At 42.5% G+C, this 19,363-nt stretch overlaps 1 protein-coding gene across 1 annotated transcript in view; it reads left to right on the top strand.

The window, feature by feature from the left end:
- The window catches only part of LRP2 (LDL receptor related protein 2), a 184,030-nt gene that overhangs the window by 154,329 nt on the left and 10,338 nt on the right, over positions 1–19,363 (top strand). Inside the window, exons 62-71 of the mRNA XM_088829892.1 lie at positions 2,063–2,185; positions 3,770–3,898; positions 7,453–7,584; positions 8,490–8,621; positions 10,464–10,607; positions 12,115–12,280; positions 13,789–13,917; positions 15,144–15,364; positions 16,130–16,306; positions 17,821–17,940. Of these exons, the coding sequence (XP_088686018.1) occupies positions 2,063–2,185; positions 3,770–3,898; positions 7,453–7,584; positions 8,490–8,621; positions 10,464–10,607; positions 12,115–12,280; positions 13,789–13,917; positions 15,144–15,364; positions 16,130–16,306; positions 17,821–17,940 (1,473 nt within the window). The remainder of the gene's footprint in view (positions 1–2,062; positions 2,186–3,769; positions 3,899–7,452; positions 7,585–8,489; positions 8,622–10,463; positions 10,608–12,114; positions 12,281–13,788; positions 13,918–15,143; positions 15,365–16,129; positions 16,307–17,820; positions 17,941–19,363) is intronic.

Here is a 19,363-nt window from a genome sequence, read left to right as displayed (position 1 = left end):
GTCGTGTCTGACTCTTGCGCCCCGTGGACTGTAGCCTGCCAGGCTCCTCTGCCCATGGGATTCTCCAAGCAAGAATACTGTAGTGGGTTGCCATTCTCTTCTCCAGGGGATCTTCCTGAGCCAGGAAACGAACCCGGGTCTCCTGCATTGCAGGCAGATTCTTTACCAACTGAGCCACCAGGGAAGCCCTTAAAATGGTGGTGGTTTAGTCGCTAAGTCGACTTAGACCTCAGGCTTAGACCTATCAAATGTCCAAGGACATTTTGGGTCTGGGCAAAAATGTATTGAAAAAGCTCCTTAGGTTTTAATTTGGTCTCTTGGTTGAGAACTACTAATTTTAGCAAAATGAATGAACATAAGTTTGTTTTGATCATTTTGCTCTATGCCTTGAGTCATTGGAGATCTCAGGCATCATCTCCGTTACTGAGACAGTCAGTATTACCTGGGGACCTGTTAGAAACACAGATTCATGGGCCCATCCCACATCTACCTAATCAGAATCTCTGGCAGTGGAGGCCAGCAATCTCTGCATTAGTAAGCCGCCCACCCACCTCCCCAACCCCTCCCTCACCCACCATGTGATTCAGATGCAAGCCAAGGTTAAGAATGTGATGTAAGTAGAAGCCCTCCATTCCTCTTGAAACTCTTAATTCTTACTCTCATTTAGCTGTGATTCGCTTCTGAGGTTCTCATCACCTCTTCCATTCAATTTCCTAGATTTCTCACTATTCATTTTAGCCCTCACCATTCATTTTTAGGATTTAACTCTAGAAAAAAATATATCAGAATATTCCTTCCATCAGAGAATTTAATTATATTATATAATTAAAATATAAACTACATTATATTTTCCCAGTGGCATCCCAATATTTCCCTTGCCACATCTTTCCTTCTAAGGAACTAACAATAGTTTGTTTTGTTTTTCACTTGAAGAATCTTGAAAAAGAGCCTAAACATGTGTAACTGTCAAATAAATCCTGGAAAAGTTGTTTCTCACTATAAGATAAAGTGCCCATAGTTAGTAAGATTAAACTTTGGGGAGGCAGAGACACAGCTACATGAAAAAGTGATCAGCGCTGTTTTATAATATTACATTTTCCTTTCACCACAAATAATCCTTGTGAAGTTCCATTAACAATACTTCCAAGAACCAACTTTGCAGCTGTTCTTTTTTTCCCCTCAACCTCATTAAAAATCTCTCCTCTTGTTTCCTGTGTGTGGTACCAAGGCAGAAGGAAAATCACACAGCCCATGTTGTCCATGGGAAAGAGGAAAACACCTGTGTGTTGAGTTCTGAATTCCTGTTACATGTATAGAGGATCATGTCCCTGTTCCAACCAAGGGCCCTGGGTTTTACCTGTAGGTTCCTCACAGGGGTATGAGCGTCAGCCAGAGATCTAACTCTGGGTAACAGAATGAGTCCATGTTTGCTTTGAGATGTCAACTTTGAAAGTAATAGGTGAGGAGATTGAGGAAGGAAGTTCCATCATGGTATAGAACTTTAATGAAAAGACTTCATTTTCTGGACTGTAGTCGGAGGGACAAACAGTGAGCTCTTGGCTGTTAGGATGAGAGTACATGTATAGTCCTGCTGGTCTCTCCAGCCTCCCAGGCACCGTTGTCCTCCCCACTCTGTCCAGCCACAGAGACCTTTTATTCAGGTCCAGAAGCCTGCCGTCTTCTTCCTGACCTGGACTCTTCCCATGTGAAGCCTCTTTTGATCTCTCCTCCCCTAGATGCTTTCATAGCATGTTTCCTTTGGGCTCTTACCACAGTTGTAGTTGAATGGTTAATGTGTGAAGTTGGTTTCTCTGCTAGAATAAAAGTCCCATGAGGATAAGGACTGTGTCTTTCTTTTCCCCAGTAGAACCTGGTGCACAGCACAGCACCAGGGTGTCAGTAAGACACTCAAGATGTGTTTGTCTATTGGTTAATCAAATAAGCCAATAAGGGGCGAATCAAGCAAGCCCAAGCCTGGTGCTGGCAACAGGAGTGTTTTTAGATATTGACCCTTATGTTCTACTCTTTACGTAAACTTTTGCTTTTTCATCTTGTGTTCTAGTAAATGTTGCCTGTGACTCACCATACCGTTTCCGGTGTGACAACAATCGCTGCATTTACCGTCATGAGGTGTGCAACCAGGAGGATGACTGTGGAGATGGAAGTGACGAGAAAGAGGAGCTCTGTAAGCAAAAGTCAAAAGGGAGAAGGGAAAAGAAAGGCCCCCAATTGTCTGCAGTCTGCAAAATGTACCTCAGGGATTTCAGTTTGTTCTGTAGAGGCTTGAGCTGTGCGTGTGACTGCAGGTCTCCATGGACATTATTGTTTGCAAGACTCCCTAAACACACAGTACTCAGATGCAGCCCTTCCCCCATTCTTCCTATTTCATTTGAACCAGATGTTGGAAAGTTCCTTAAGGAAATGAGAACAAATACTAAATAGTGGTTTGAGTCCCACTTGAAAAACTAATGGTTTATCTCTTTTCAAAGGTGAAGTTTGGTCACTCTTCAGCCTAGAGCTTCTAATTGTTAATCTAGGGATGGGAACTTCTCAATGTCCTACTGAAAAGCTCATGTTGAGTAAGGCAGCAGCAGTGTTCACAGGGGTTATCTAATATCCTTCTTTAAAATGAAAATGCATTTCCCAGAAGAGAAAAATGATAGATTATTTTAAGAGATAAATGGCTGCATTTAATATTTTAGGTATTGAGAAATCTGTGCTTTTCCATTTTGAGACCGTTTTCCCATCTATCCATTGAAGGAAAGAGCTGATTAATTTTCTGGGCAATTTAATTTACCTAGAAAAAGTCAGTGAGGAAGGTTATTTATCCTGAGTCCAATTACTTTTTTCCTAAAAGGATATTATCTGGGGAAATTTAGATAAAGCTTTTCTAGTCTCTATTCCTTATATTGAAATGGCAACCCACTCCAGTGTTCTTGCCTGGAGAATCCCAGGGATGGGGGAGCCTGGTGGGCTTCCGTCTATGGGGTCGCACAGAGTCGGACACGACTGAAGTGACTTAGCAGCAGCAGCATTCCTTATATTGATGTGGCCTTAGAATGCTTACTGCCAGTTGCCATCCTATGTCAGGCAGACTTTGATACTATCGCGTGTTCAAGTTTGTACCCTCCCTCTCCTTCCCCTTTTTGGGGCAGAGATGAACCAATGGTTATAACATTGTTAATATGTTTGTTTAAAGCATAACACAAAAGAATGAAAACCTAGAAATAAAACCTTTTTGAAAAATTGGGGCAGGTTTACCTCTTTTCCTCTTCTGTTTCCACTTCCTCTATTAATCATGCCAGACATTTGTAGGATGTGATCAAATCCCAGACTGGAAAAAAGGGATAGGAAACTAAAATTCTTCCCATGGAGGAGGATGTTGGAGGAATCACTGCTAGGCATCACAGTGGACGAATTGCAGCATTTCAATGATTTACACCAGCAGAGGCCTAAAGTCTGATGGAGGTCAGGTAGCCCCCTTCATCCTGCTTTAAGCCATCCGGAACACATAGTCTTCAAGGTTGCTGAGGCGGGAGAAGAGAGAAATGGAGGAGACAGTTTCCTTACTACCTAGGCCTGGAAGTGACAGGTGTCCATTATGCTCATAGTTCATTGGTTGGATCTGGCCCCAAGCTAACCGCAAGGGGGACCAGGAATTGTAGGGAAGCACCAGCTTATTGGTGAGGAATACTGTCTCTGCCACAGAAGGAAGCATCTTGTTTCACAGGAGAGAATGTTTTGACTTGAACTTATTCTTAAATCACAGGTGTAGAACCGACTCCTAGACCTTGTACACCGGAAGAATTTAAGTGCAGCAATGGGCGATGCATTGCACAGCACCGGGTGTGTGATCACGTTAATGATTGTGGTGACAATTTCGATGAGATGGGATGCAGTAAGTAAATAATTCTTTTTGAACTTCATGGTAGTAACTCAGGTTACCTTACTGAAAAACTTGCAATGACATAAAGTAAACAGTGACCACACTGTCTTTAGTTTACATGTTGTGTTTCTTTATTGAACACTTTTCTGTACCAGACATTGTGCTGAATACTACATGGACTATTTCATTTTATCCATGGAATGATCCTGTGAGTTAGGTATTGTTTGTCTCCCTGTCACTCTCTTTTAAACAAATGAGGAAACCACCCTACAGGTTAAATAAATTGGCCGTGTCTTCCTGTCATTAAGAAATTGAGTCAGGATTTAAACTCTGGTCTCCTTAACTGCAAGACACATCCTCTTCCCAGTTTACTAGGTAGCTGTCAGCACCTTCAAGCTATTTATTTTGTTTCTTAGTTTGCACATTTTTTTCATCTTAAGCCAAATGCAGTATCCTTGTCACAGAGGGGAAGAGTAGTTGGTAAGAATGGAAATGTCAGGCCGTACTTAATGGTCCAGTGGTTAACCCTCTGTGCTCTCAATGCAGGGGGCCTGGTTCAATTCCTGGTTTAGCAACTAGATCCCACACGCTGCAACTGAAGATCCCATATGCTGCAACTAAGACCTGGCACTGCCAGTAAATTAAAAAAAAATTTTTTTTGAAAGAATAGAAATGTCACAGGGGACCTTGGAAGGAACACTTACTTTTAAGAGAAGATTTTTGTATAGGAAAAGTATGATGTTCACAAACAAGGGATGATTCTAGCTTAACGTGAAGTGAATGTTGGAATGGCATGCTGATAATTTGCCCTTTGGTAGTCCTGTATACGGAGAAGGCGATGGCACCCCACTGCAGTACTCTTGCCTGGAAAATCCCACGGATGGAGGAGCCTGGTAGGCTGCAGTCCGTGGGGTCGCGAAGAGTCGGACACGACTGAGCAACTTCCCTTTCGCTTTTCACTTTCATGCATTGGAGAAGGAAATGGCAACCCACTCCAGCGTTCTTGCCTGGAGAATCCCAGGGATGGGGGAGCCTGGTGGGCTGCCGTCTATGGGGTCACACAGGGTCGGACATGACTGAAGCGACTTCGCAGCAGCAGCAGCAGTCCTGTATAGCATTTGTGAAATGCTTTCACATACATTCTTTTATATATATATATATATATATATAATTTTTATCTATTTATATAGTTTTGGCTGCACCAGGTCTTCATTTCTGTGCGGGGGCTTCCCTCTAGTTGTGGGGAAAGGGGGCTACTCTCCATGGCAGGGTGTGGGCTTCTTGTTGCAGAGGCTTCTCTTGTGGTGGAGCACAAGCTCTAGGGTGTGTGGGCTTCAGTAGTTGAAGATTCCGGGGTAGAACACAGGCTGAGTAGTTGGTTGTGGCGCGTGGGCTTAGTTTCTCCATGGTATGTGGGATCCTCCCTGACCAGGGATTGAACCTGTGTTTCCTGCATTAGCAAATGGGTTCTTTACCACTGAGCCACCAGGGAAGCCCCACATACATTCTTTAGTTTGTTACTCAAATTAGCTCAGGGGGATTACTGCTATTATGTCTAAAATAAAGCTCAGAGAGCTTAAATAACTTGCTTGAGGTCACACAGAGTGGCAGGGGCAGAATTGGAACAGTCCTGGGACTCCAGACTGGAAGAACTGGCTCCCACTTCTGCCACCAGCTGTGCCACTTAGAGTACATACTAACATTGCCAGGCCTCAGTTTCTTTTTAGGAAAAAGGAGGGAGTTCTCCAAACCGTACAAGTCTGCACTTGGGAACACTAGTTAGCTCCACATGCTTCCAACTTCTTGGGCTTTAATAGCCTTTTTCTGAGGCCCCTCAAGGATTTCCTGGCAAATTTTTCTCCTGTGTGGCTTACAAAGGAAGATGAAGAACCAGCCATATTTAGTTGATTTGCCATTTGTTTCACACACTTTCTCCACAGGATTGGAGTTTTTGACATAATAATGTGACTTAAATTAAATATTTAAAAGGCATAAACATGAAGGAATTTGCAGAACCGAAAGGTTGATTTGGGTTCTGATGCCTGGAGACTAGCTGATAATGTGAAATGGTTCCAGGACTTTTCCAAGTTAGGCTTGGGTCAAGCATTGTTTTCTCTCTCAGTTGCCTGTGCAAATGAAAAGGCTTAAATTCAGCCATAGAACCTTTTCCTTTTAAGGTAACTTCCTTGCTGAGGAATTGTTTGTTTATATTTTTGGTTGTGCTGGGTCTTCATTGTTGCGGTGATTAGGGGCTACTCTTGTGGAGCGTGGGCTCTGGGCTCGCAGGCTTCAGTAGTTGCCGCTCGAAGGCTCTAGAGCACGGGCTCAGTGGTTATGGAGCATAGGCTTGGTTGCCCCACGGCATGTGGGATCTTCCTGGACCAGAAATCGAACTGGTGTCTCCTACACTGCAAGGCAGATTCTTCACCATAGTACTTTTAATTCAAATGACATTTCATTAAAAGCAGGGTTTATTTAAGACTTCCCTGGTGGCTCAGACAGTAAAGCGTCTACTTACACTGCGGGAGACCTGGGTTCGATCCCTGGGTGGGGAAGATCCTCTGGGGAAGGAAATGGCAACCCACTCCAGTACTCTTGCCTGGAAAATCCCACGGACTGAGGAGCCTGGTAAGCTACAGTCCATGGGGTCACAAAGAGTCAGACACGACTGAGTGACTTCCCTTCACTTCGCTTCTTCAGGTAGCCCAGGCATTAATGTGGTATGGAAGCAACATTTCTTTTCAGATATTAAGCGGATCTGTGATGGAATTCAGTCTTACTGCATTGGGCTAGTTTGACTAAGATATAGAATTCTCATTTTAAATACCAGTTCTTGGGTGCTGCTTATCCGCTTGCTTTCCTTTTCATTTCCCTTTCTCTTCCTCCTTTTCTTTTAAACAGGATCAACGCCTTCTATTTATATGTGTGTGTGTATATATATATATATATATATAATTTGGGCTTCCCAGGTGGCACTAGTGGTAAAGAACCTGACTGCCCATGTAGAAGATGTAAGGGATGTGAGTTTGATCCCTGGGTCAGAAAGAGCCCCTGAGGAGGGCATGGCAACCTACTTCAGTATTCTTACCTGGAGAATCCCATGGACAGAGGAGCCTGGTGGGCTACGGTCCATAGGGTCACAAAGAATCGGACAGTACTGAAGTGACTTAGCATGCATGCTCAAAAATATCATTTACATATTGATATCATTGTGTAATAGTAAAATAGTGGAGCAGGTGGTGACAGTTGTAAAGAGTCCCTGGCTTTTTGATTCTGTCCAGAAATGGATACTCGAAGGATGATCTTAGAAGTGCTGAATATAATCAGAAAATTGCCTCAAGGTTCTAACATTACATATATTTGTACAAATGGAATTCAAGGCATTAGCAGATATACGTGTCAGAGGTCTCTAATACTCAGCGAAGCTTATGGAAAGGGGTCATCTCAAGACTTTCTGTTCTCTAATGGCTATCTGTAGGTGTTCTTCTGATAGGCCACTTGACTGTTCACTTGTGCTTGATCTGCTTTGTACCTTTCATTTTTAATGCTGGGATTTTGTGTTTCAGATAGAGGAAAAGACAGATCATGTGCTGAAAATCTGTGTGAACACAACTGTACCCAGTTACATGAAGGAGGATTCATCTGCTCCTGTAGACCCGGATTCAAAGCCGATAGTATTGACAGAAATCTCTGTGAAGGTAGAGTATATTTCCTCCAATTCCTATTAGGAGAACCTTGTACTTTTTAGGTTCTTCACTCATTCCCTTTTATTAAACATGGTTTAATTCCCTTCACGGGGCTAAGCTCATGCCAGTTGCTTTTTTTCCATGCTGTCTTATCGGTGTCTGGCATAGCACTGAGAGATAGTTCATCTTTAGTAATGTCTGTGAAATTGATGTGATGAATGAAGACTTGGGTGATGATGGCTCCTTATTGTATCAGTGTGTGAGATCAAAATTTCTTTGTAACAAACACAAGTCTGCCTTTCTTCAGACAATACGTATTTATTACATCCTTCTTTATGTCAGACTTATGTAAATGAGTTCTAAGATGGGGTGCTTACCAAGATGGTAAATATCAAGTAGGATTTTAGGTGTATTTGATCATTTGAATTTACTGTTCCTATTTCATGACGTACCATACTCAGATGATTAGAATAGTTCTTTTGAAGGCTGATGCCTAAGAACTCAATTGAAAAAACCAAATCAGTGCCGTCCCTTCCTGGAACCAGTTAGTGGGAGGGAAGTGGTACCAAATACCAGTGGCACAACAGCTGCTTCCCCAAAGGGAAAATCTTGTTCTGCTGTTGTCCAGAGTCAGACTGCTTCTGTTTAAATCTGGTCTTTGGGACTTTGGGTTCAATAACAGTCCATACCTGAGAGAGTTGTTTTGGAAGATTAAATGAGGGAAAAACTTGAAATGCATGTGAAATAGTATCTGAAGTTTGGTCAGTGTTCTGCAAATGTTGGCATCATGACTTGCGTTCATCTGCACTTTTCTCATCCTTATTGCTTGTGAATATGGATTTAAACAGAAGCAGGATCTCTAAGGAAGGGATGGGCTCTAAGCAGATATTGCCCACTTGGTTTTGTTTTGCCTGCAGACATCAATGAATGTATGCAGTTCGGGAGTTGTCCTCAGATCTGCCATAACACCAAGGGAAGTTATGAGTGTTCCTGCGCTGAAGGGTTCACATCTCTGAGTGACAGATACGGAGAACGGTGTGCAGCTGACGGTATGATGTGTGGACGGGGGATTAACTGACTTTCGAAGACTCCAAGCCGAGAGAGCTATAATATACCAGGAAATAAACTTTTGAGTCCTATTTTTAAAATTCACCAGCTACTTCTCTTCCAACACCCAACCCACTCTCTTCTCCTCTCCCCTGCCAAAACAAAACAATAACCACAACCCCCAACAAATAGATAGGCACTGAAACAAGAGTCAAGTGTTACTTATTATTCTGGATTTAGCCTCTGGTCCACCTGGATAAAAACTTCAACAAGTGGACAAGATATCCCTCTCCAGAGGATTCAGACAACAAATGCTTCTGTGTAGGATGTGGGTTAGTTGCTCAGTCATGTCCAACTCTTTGCGACCCCGCGAACTGTAGCCCATCAGGCTCCTCTGTCCATGGGATTCTCCAGGCAAGAATACTGGAATGGGTTGCCATTCCCTTCTCCAGGGGATCTTCCTGACCCAGGGATCGTACCCAGGTCTCTTGCCTTGCAGGCAGATTCTTTACCATCTGAGCTGCAGGGAAAATCTGTGTAGGATGGTGGTCAGCAAAGCCTTCCACTCCACTGAGGTCAAGATTTGAGGTCCAGTAATCCAAAATAGGTCACAAAACACATCCCATTCAATGGGTCATAGTCAGTTGGGGCAGATCAGGAACATTCTGTTGACAAACATTTTTTTTTGTTGTTCATGGACTATTGATCACAGACAGAAAGAGTCTGGTTTATTCATGACTTCAATTATTAGCTCTGCATTTTTGGTTAATGCCAGTATTGGTGAATCAGGCCTGAGTGAAAGCAGAAAGAGAGACTACATAAAAATGGCAAAAGAAAAAGTCAGAAGTATCACAGTCCAGATTTCCAGCGTTCTGATATAAATCAGCATATCTCAGTTAAGGAGTCTTTATAATCTTATGGATTTGAATTTAAAGTTTGTAATTGAGTTTAAGGACTTGATAAGAAGGCGACATTTTTATTTTGCATATTAAGGGTAAAATGGCTGTTAAATTTCTTTGTACAAATTGAGTTTTTGTACAAAGCATTCGACTAGCATACTTAAATATTTTACCCTCTAAGCATTTTTGACTCTGAATGCAGACTAGGGTGAAGGCATTTGAACAGTTGGTGTGGTAATTAAGCAGAAAATTAGAAAATCTTCAACTCTTTTAACCAAAGAGATGACTGAAATGAGAAATTTATGTAAAACATTATATCAAGATAAAGGAAATACATAAAATGAACTTTTAAAAGTTACTTAAATTGGGTTTGATTGACATTATGCAAGTAAATTAAAAAAAATTCTAAAAGTGTATCTTGGAATAGTCACCATTTACATAGCTGCTTTAACTAAAAGAAAATAAGAGCAAGCTGGTTTTTTGTCATTAGCTAGAAGCTAAACTGGGTCATGGAGCTGATTACCTGCTAAAAGAATCATTAAAATCTGTCAGTAAAGAATGAGAAATGAAGACTTCTGGGTAAACTTTTAGTAAGACTCTACATATTGAATTTTTTATGTGAGACTGAATGTCTACAATCTTACCTGTTTTATTGTCAGTGAAAAAAAAAAATCAGTGAAGAAGAGGTAACTATCCAGGGATCTCATTCTTTACTTTGCTTTAAACTGTTACCTAAAGATAAAGAACTGATTATATCCCTAACAGAAATGGAGACAAGAATGTCACAGGTTTGGCAACCCAGTTTATGGTCAGCTCCACTGATGAGCAGAGTTCAGTTCCTAGAAAAATGTGTGTGTGTGTTTAAGGACAGGGAGGATATCTGCTGTTTTATATCCAAAATTCAGGTAGAATTCAAAGATTAACCAGCCCTTCTTTTGTCTCCAGGTAGTCCTCCTTTGCTGCTACTGCCTGAAAATGTGAGAATTCGAAAATACAACCTCTCATCTCAGCAGTTCTCAGAGTACCTTGAAGACCAGGAGCGCATTCAGGCTATGGATTATGATTGGGATCCGGAGGGCACAGGCCTCAGTGAGTATGAACCCTGGCATCTGTCACCGGTATCAGTTGAATCCCCTGAGTGATAAGGCATTGAACTTTGGGGGATTGACTTTTAATGAGTAAGTGTTGTTGCCTGAGTGGACGAGGATGCTCCTCCCACCCGGCATGCTCCAGACCATTTAGTGTGGCCGTGTGGCCCAGCCTGTTTCCCAGCTTCTCACCGAACCTTCTCCCATCTCTGGGGACTGTTCTTTCAGGACTGCCTCACATCCCTTTGTTTACTGTCTCCTTGTCTTTGCTCTTGCCAAGACTGTTCTTCCCCTCTGCTGTACGGTTGGAACATTTCTACTCAAAGACCCAATTCAAAGTCACCTCCCCTCTGGTATCTTTGATAATCACAGTTCTGTGAACCTGTAGCATTTTTCCACGTTGGACTGAGTTTACAGCTAGCTCTCCGCACATCTTTCTCCCTACACCTTAACCACATGCTCTTTGAGAGATTGAATCAACTTCATCTCCACAAGCCGGGCATCTGACCCAGCATCTGGTAGTGGATGTGGTGGGTAGTCGATGAAGGAAACGTGAGTCATGCTTACTGTGAAGCCTCTTATGGTTCTGTATGGCTTGCGGGAGGTGGTTGCTGGGCAGGAAAACATATTAAATGCCTGTCCCCCTTGTCTCCTGGCTTTGTGACCTTAAATAATTGTAACGATTCTCTGGTTCTCTATTTCTTATCTGTAAAATAAGAGCAGTAATCTTGCTCAGCCTGACTCCCTCTGAGAGTTGTTTTGAAAGTCAAATGAGATGATAGATATGAACATGCTTTGCAAACTAACTATGTAAGATTTATTATTATTGTGTTTTCACATTTCATCATACAATGCAGTAAACTTTTCAAGAATGGTTCCTACCTAGGGAAGTGTGTGCCCTGAAAGGCACAGTCTTCCTATGCTTTTAAAAAGAAAATTTTATTTTTTTTGACCATAGTACATGGCATGTGGGATCTTAGTTCCCTGACCAGGGATCGAAACCCTGTTCCCTGCAGTGGAAGGCAAAATCTTAATCGCTGGACCATAGGAAAGTCCCTTCCTGTGCTGTTTAAAGTGCCTGCTATCCAATATCTTTTAGTTTATACATAAAATAAGACTTCTTTTCTATACAGCTTCATTATTGCCAGTATGGACTTAAACTCGTAACGGTTTGCCCCTAGTTAATCTATATATTCTTTTTTTGAAACTAGAACATGATCTTCATGAGGGTAAACAGGCTCTTGGCTGAAATATATTTTAATGAATTACCTTTAAATAGAGATGACTAATTATCAGTAGGTTATCAGTTGAAGCTTTTATAGCTAGTATCTCAAGTATGATAGACTTTTAGGTTTGATCATAGTGGTTTCACTGAACTATTAGTATTACAGGAACACTGAGGAAGCAGAGACATCAATGAATGAACAGTACTTCACCCATTAGACTCCAGTTCTTCCCTTACCTGATGCCAGTTACTTGCACCTGATCTACGTGTCTCACTTCCGCAGGTGTTGTATATTACACTGTGCTAGGGGAGGGCTCTAATTTCGGTGCAATCAAACGTGCCTACATTCCCAACTTTGAATCTGGAAGCAATAATCCTGTGATGGAAATTAACCTGAACCTGAAATACATAGTGCAGCCTGATGGATTAGCAGTGGACTGGGTTGGAAGGTAAGTTTAGCTTCATTCTCTTCTGCCTATTCTACTTTCCTGGCCAGAGCTCCCCTCTGCTCAGCTTGGCACATGAATTGAATTGACCCAGATTATGGGTGCACTCAGCCTCGGGGCAGCTGAGTGATACCTGGACTGACTCCCATCCCAGCATCTACCTCTGCTTACCCAATGGGGTAATGGGGTAAACCTTATCACTTCCTGTATTCTGTGTGCCGCAAAAATGTGGGGAAAGCCCCAAGGTCAAGATTTTATATTCTATCTAGGAGAGCATTTTTGTCAACAGAATTCTGGATTCCAAAATGAACTTTCAGTATGGCAGCACTGCTCATTTGGTGAAGAAATGGGACAGCCTTGCATTCTACCAGCAGTTGAGATGAAACACTTTCCTTGATGTTGATTATTTTGAGGAGGAACAGTCCACACATTGTGTTCCTAGCAGGCTGTGTTGTCTGAACAGATTGGAAGTTTGACTTTCCTATTTAATCTCTGGGTTTGAGCTAATAGGGGTGCCCTTCTAGAACTTCAGGAACCAGAACCAGTTTAAGTGATGTCTAAATAAGAACCTTAAGTAGCTTTATCATCAGATAGATTCATGAGAGGCAAACTAATGTGGAAGAAACCTTCTTCAAGGAAGAGCCTTGGGTTGGAATAACATTTACGGGAAAGTGACTACATTACAATCAGAACTCAGTCATTTGTCCTTCTAATCATTCTGTCCTTCTAATGAAGCAGTAGTGGAAAATTGTTGCCCTCTGAGACAACAGAGAGTCATCTCTAGTATTAATTTCCACCTCTTCACATGCTTGTCTAGTACTCCTGGAAGACTCGAGCATCTTTGCAGAAGTTAGGCAAGTCCCCCTGTACCTTCTGGATAACAGGAGACTCATTTCAGCAACTCCTGTCAGGAAACAAGACCTCAGAGAGTCAGGAACTGGCACCTCTAGACTTTAGCACCTCCTTCTGAAAACAAGCCTGGCAATGGCAGATCTTTCTTCTTGTTTGAAGTTTTCCCTCTTTCTCAGCCTTAATGAATGAGTGAATTTAAGAAAGTACTGCAGCTCTTTCTGCTTGAGACTGAGACCTGAAGCCTGAAGAATAAGGGCAGGGTGGCAATGATTCTTGTGGACTCTTGCCTGAGGAGGAAGCTAACTCACAGGCAGTCAGAATGAAAGGCCCACAGTGCCTTGTGGCTCCTACCTAGAAGCAGTTGTCTCATAATCATGCCAGGTGTGAGGGTCCCCGTCATTACCAGTCCTGGCTGATACAGCTGCTTCACTGAATAGCCCCTTCACTCCACACCCCATCACTTGTAACTTCCCTCAGATGTCCTCTTGGCTGAAGAGACTGGGGCATTCCTGAGAGACAGGCTGTGCTCTCATCACTGGCGTCTGAGTAGCTGTCTTGCTGGCCAGAACTTCCAAACTAAATGCTCTCATCTTCACACCTCTACCCCGGAAGTCCAGTCTAGACTTTTCAGTTGTTTAACTTTGTCTCTCCAAATTCAGGCATATTTACTGGTCAGATGCCAGGAGTCATCGAATTGAAGTGGCTGAACTTGATGGAAGGTACAGAAAGTGGCTGATTTCCACTGAACTGGATCAACCAGCTGCAATAGTTGTGAATCCCAAACTAGGGTAAGTACTTGAAGGAGTCCTTAATGTTCAATATTTTCCACTGGGTTCTCAAAAAAATTATTTTCAATTATTCCCAATTGTCCTTGGACTTTTTTGAGTAGCAGCTATAACTGTTTTCAAGAACTGTAATATGCCCTAAAGATCATTTAGGACCAAACAGGCTTCGGTAGACAGACACTGTGTATGGGGAAGGGTTTAGCCACATTTTTCGACACCATGGTTTGTCTAAAATCCACACATTTCTCAGTAGAATTTAGGGATTGAGCAACACCTGATGATTGGTTTAGACTAGAGATTGCAAAGTGGTGGCTGATGGGCTGAATAAGGCCCATATACTTATTGGACTTGAACTTCAGAGCTTTAAGTAAATGTAGTTGATAGCATTATATATTTAAACGATGATTTATTTATTTATTGGCTACATCAGGTCTTAGTTTCAGCACCTGGGCTCTTTGTTGCAGTGTGAGAGTTTCTTGATAGTTGCGGAGCACAGGCTTAGCTCCCCTGAAGTATGTGGGATCTTAGTTCCCCAACCAGGGATGGAATCCAAGTCCCCTGCATTGGAAGGTGGATTCTTAACCACTGGACCACCGGGAAAGTCCTGATAACATTCATTTTAAAAACATATTTGTATTTCTGGTTTGAAAAATCAGAATAACTGGTAATCTTACGTGGATATGCCTTCCTAGCCTCAGCATTGCCTGGAACTCTTAGGCTAGGGCTTAGCTTAATGTGGTGTTTGCCCATCACTCTACATTCACAGCTGCCCTGCACCATCCATTTACCTTGCTTGCCTGATCCTTTCTAGGTACTTAACGTGGTGCAATCCTTGGTTTACTCGGTTCTTCTACAATCAAGTTTTAGTTGGATGCAAAATAATACATTTTCAAAGAGTTAGGATGAGGGAAGGAATCTTTTATTTTTTTTTCTCAGATACATTCCAGACACAGGATAGTGCCTTCTTATACTGTGGGCATTCAAGAAACAGCCTTTGTGATTATATATATTGAAGGGTCTGGATATATATCCTAGGTAAAAACTGTCCAGGTTGTATTTGGAATGTGCAGTTCTCATGAAAGAGAGCTCACATTTCGGCCATCTCCCCTCTGTCTCTGCCTGTCCCGTGTAGATATGAAAGCAGCATTCTTTAGGACCTAGGCCTCTTTGAAAATCAGTTGGTTTTTCCACCTAATGAAATGCTGCCACGAGGAAACCTTCTGTTACAGGTTTATGTACTGGACTGACTGGGGTGAAAATCCTAAAATCGAGTCCGCTTGGATGGATGGGCAGCGTCGGAAAGTCTTGGTTCAGGAGGACCTCGGTTGGCCAACAGGCCTCTGTATAGATTATGTGAATGGTGACAGGATCTACTGGAGTGACCTCAAGGACAACATTGTTGAAACCGTCAAATATGATGGAACCGATAGGAGAATTGTGGTAAATTCAGGTTAGAAATTTCACTTTCAATTTCATATGTTAATTAATGTGTTTCCAGTCTCTTTGCCCCCCTTTTCCCAAGAAGGAATCCTAATCTTAGGAGACGGTTTATATAGTTTCTTATATACTTTCCATTCTGCCCAGCTCCCATCTGCTAATTCAAATGCAAATGAACCTGTTAGGGGTTCTTTCTTGTATCATAAAAAAAAACTGTTCTCAGCATCAGATGTTAAAATAACCATTTCTTGTTAGGTTGTCCTGATAGAGGTAACGATACTATGATATAGTGGTTATATCCAGGTCTAACTTCTTCTAGATACATTAGTTTTTAATGTGCTAAATTGCCTTTTATGCAAGACTGGAAACATTTAGGAGAGTAGCATTTTGTTTTCTTGCCTAAATTCTGCAGACCTGAAAAATCCAGCATATATCAAGTTTTCCTGATAAGTGGTATCTTATGTTTAAGGAAAAAAAATCCTCTGCCATACAACTTGTTTTCTAAAAGTAAAATAAAATCAACAACTTGAAAGTGAGTCCCCTATAATTGGTAGCAGCCTGTAGGCATTGATCCAATTTAATTTCTGTTATCTTGATCTCCTGGCGTGGCACACTTTCATGGCCATGTGTACAGAGAGTCTATGAATTTTGCTGGAATTGTAAGGTGTTGCCTTAGAGGCTGATCTGAGCAGCTTGACTTCCGACCTAGAAGTGGAGCTTGGGTATCTTCTTTTCAATAACCTTGTTTTGTTTTTGCTTTTTCTCTGTGGGTGAACAGCGGTGAACCCTTATAGTCTGGACATCTTTGAGAGCCAGTTATACTGGACATCTAAGGATAAGGGAGAAGTGTGGATCCAAGATAAATTTGGGCGAGACAAGAAAGAGAAATTGCTGACAGTGAACCCTTGGCTTACTCAAGTTCGAGTCTTCCATCAACGGAAATATAATCATTCAGGTAGTCACAAACCTTATTTCAAATTAATGACTATAGTCTTTCTGGAAAATGGTGGTGGATAATAATAGCTGACCTCCCTGTGCCTGAAACGTGTGTGTGTGTGTGTGTGTGTGTGTGTGTATTTTAATCATTTTGATGAGAGAAAGATAAAATTGGAGACAAAATGAAATGGTACATACCATCAGCAGATATGAAGTAAAAGTCCTTCAGTCCTTATTGTTGCTTGCAGTGTGGGAATGTCTCCTTAGGCCACAGAATCCAGGATGGGTTAGACCCCTGATAAATGTAAGTGGGGTTGACCAGTCACGTAATAACAGGTTTCATGGACATCAGAAGTCTTACCCACTCTTAATAGTTGCAGGTCAGGCTAGTCACGTCATCCTGAGCTAGGCAAGCCTCAGCCTAAAGCGTGAAGGGTGCATTTTACATTCTCCCTTCTTATTTTCTTAGTTCTGGGTCCTGCTTCTTCGGGTGGTGGTGGTTGTTGTTTTGTTGCTAAGTTGTGTCTGATTCTTTGTGACCCCATGGACTGTACCCTATCGGGCTCCTCTGGCCATGGGATCTCCCAGGGCAAGAATACTGGAGTGGGTTGCCATTTCCTTCTCAAAGAGACCTTCCTGACCCAGGGATTGAACCCACCTCCTGCACTGCAGGCAGAGCCAGGGGGAAGTGTTCTAATTCATCCTTCATCATTGTGTGGAGTAACGTGAAAGGGAAAGCACATTTTTGAAGTGAGGAAAGGAACTAGAAATCTGCCCAAGTCACCCAAGCAGTAGATAAGCTTTAAACCCAGAGATGATTTTTTAAACTTTATTCCATTCAACCCAAAGCTGAGCATTTTTCTGTTCTGGTCCAGTTGTCGGTAAACCCAATTCCAGCTTGAATTCTATGGCTGTGTGTGAGCTCCGTCCAATTCAATTTAAATCTGGATTTAATAAAGGTGATGCTGATAATCATAGCTCTAAATACCCTAAATTTGCTCTAAATTTCCCATACCTTGCAAATAATGAAACTGAAGCCCAGAAGAAAAACTTCTCTTTGGAGAGCAGGGGTGAAAAATCACATCCACTGTATGCTTTGGCTGGACTTCACTTTTGGATCTATCCAGATCTGGATATTGACAAGTCTTGATATAATAGTGGGATCTTACTGACCTTTTGAAATATCTCAGATTGCTTAGTGCTGATTGACTTTTGCAGTCATGCGGTGAACCAGACAGTCACCCACCATCCAGACTTGCCAGGGCCATAGGGGAGATAAGTGATGCCACAAGAAAATGTGAGGGGCACAGAAGTGGGGTGGAGGGCACAGGGAGGGACAGTGCCATGTTGGTGAGGGAGCAGGGGAGGGTCGTGTAAAGGGGGTAAGTTGTCAGGTGTCACATGGCCTAAAGGTATCAGGATGCTGCCTGAGCTCAGATGTCGCCTGGCCACAACTCAGTGGATGGACATGTCCCTGGTTGGAGCATTCATTCCCTCCTCAGAAACTAATCACTGTTCTCATCTGCTTTCCAGTGCCCAACCGCTGTAAAAATGTCTGCAGCCACTTGTGTCTTCTGAGACCTAAGGGATACACCTGCGCCTGTCCGCAAGGCTCCAGATTTCTAGAAGGAAGCGGCACAGTGTGTGATGCAGGTTGGGATGCTGCCTGGGCAGCCGTGGGGCCTGAGGGGAGCTCCTTTGCCATCTTTAGTAGATTCCCTTACCTACGCTTCACCTTTTTCAGGAGCCTGAAGAATCCCTGGGTATGGGTCTCTTACAGAAGAGAGTGGGGGTGGCTGGAAGGAAGGATGGGAGATCTGGAAACTATGAACAGAGCTGAGTGGGACTGAAGGGGCCAAACAGAACTTGTGTCCCTGTGATTTCTGAGAATTGTTTGCCAAAATCTGTAGAGATTTACATCCAGTGCCCCTAAATCGACTGTTATGTTGTCTTATAGAGACATTTTGAAGAGTGACTTTTCTATAAGGCCTCATCCTCCTCAATCTACCCCATACTGGATCCCAGTCACCCCAGAATCTATTCAGCCTTACTGGGAGTTCCTCAAAGTGGAGAGCCAGGCTCCAGATGTTGGGGGGTGATGCTTATCCAATATGGAGGGGAGACATAGAGAGTTCAGTCTTTTTCCCATTTGCTTATTTCAAAGTTTTGACAACTGAAAAAGGGCCACGTTTTAAAATGTACTTTATGCTGTTGACAGATGGAAGCTGAAATAAGTAAGCAGTGGTTTAATTCTCATCCCAAATGCTATAGATGACCTATTCTTGGCAAGACCTTTCTCCAGTGACTTTATTAAGGAGTTAAAAAGCCATAGGTAGTAACTAGTTAGTGTCCCTAACTAGTATCCAGTGCTTGGTAAGGATGATAGAAACATCATCCTGTTCACTAGCCGCCCATTTTATGGCTCACATTCTGGGGAAATGAAGAGGCATAACCATGTTCTGCCACCAGGAGGAGCAGAAACAAGCAATGAAGTAAGGCACCACCTGTTGACTCTTCCCAATCAGGCTGAAAAGTTGCGCGTTTAGAGAAAGATCTCAGCAAGAAACCGCCCCTTCCACTCTCTCTACCCCCACTCTGTCCCAGAGCTACTGGGAAAGCATCGGCAAGATTACAATCTTTAGCAAGGGTAATTTTGAAGGTCTTAAAAAATGAGCTCTCCAACCAGCTGTCTATCAAGCATCTATTGATCTGTATCTGTGTGTCTGTTTATTGATCAATGGATTGCTGATGCTGCAGTCTTTAGTGGATGTTTCAGGGTGTGCCTAAATTGAGCTCTTGGTTTAACTGGGTTCAAAAAGAACCATTCTGAAAACTTCAAATGAAAATGTGAATGTCCTGAGAGATTTACCACAGTGTTCTTTTTAACTATTAGTGGGTATTTTCATGAGTCTAGTATCCCTCCACTATTGGGGGGGGCTGCTATAAACTGCCTTTTTCCCCCCTATCAAATACATGTTAGTCCCCAAGACCTTGTTGATAAAGGAATTCATCTGACTTAAGGGCAAGGTATCATTTTGATAGGATAATCAGCTGCCCCACTTCATTCACTCCCTAC

Source organism: Moschus berezovskii, chromosome 2 (assembly GCF_049115385.1).
Source record: "Moschus berezovskii isolate FMDL1 chromosome 2, NW_MosBer_1.0, whole genome shotgun sequence".
NCBI classification, from domain to species: domain Eukaryota; kingdom Metazoa; phylum Chordata; class Mammalia; order Artiodactyla; family Moschidae; genus Moschus; species Moschus berezovskii.
This window is presented reverse-complemented; position numbering and strand designations above follow the sequence as displayed.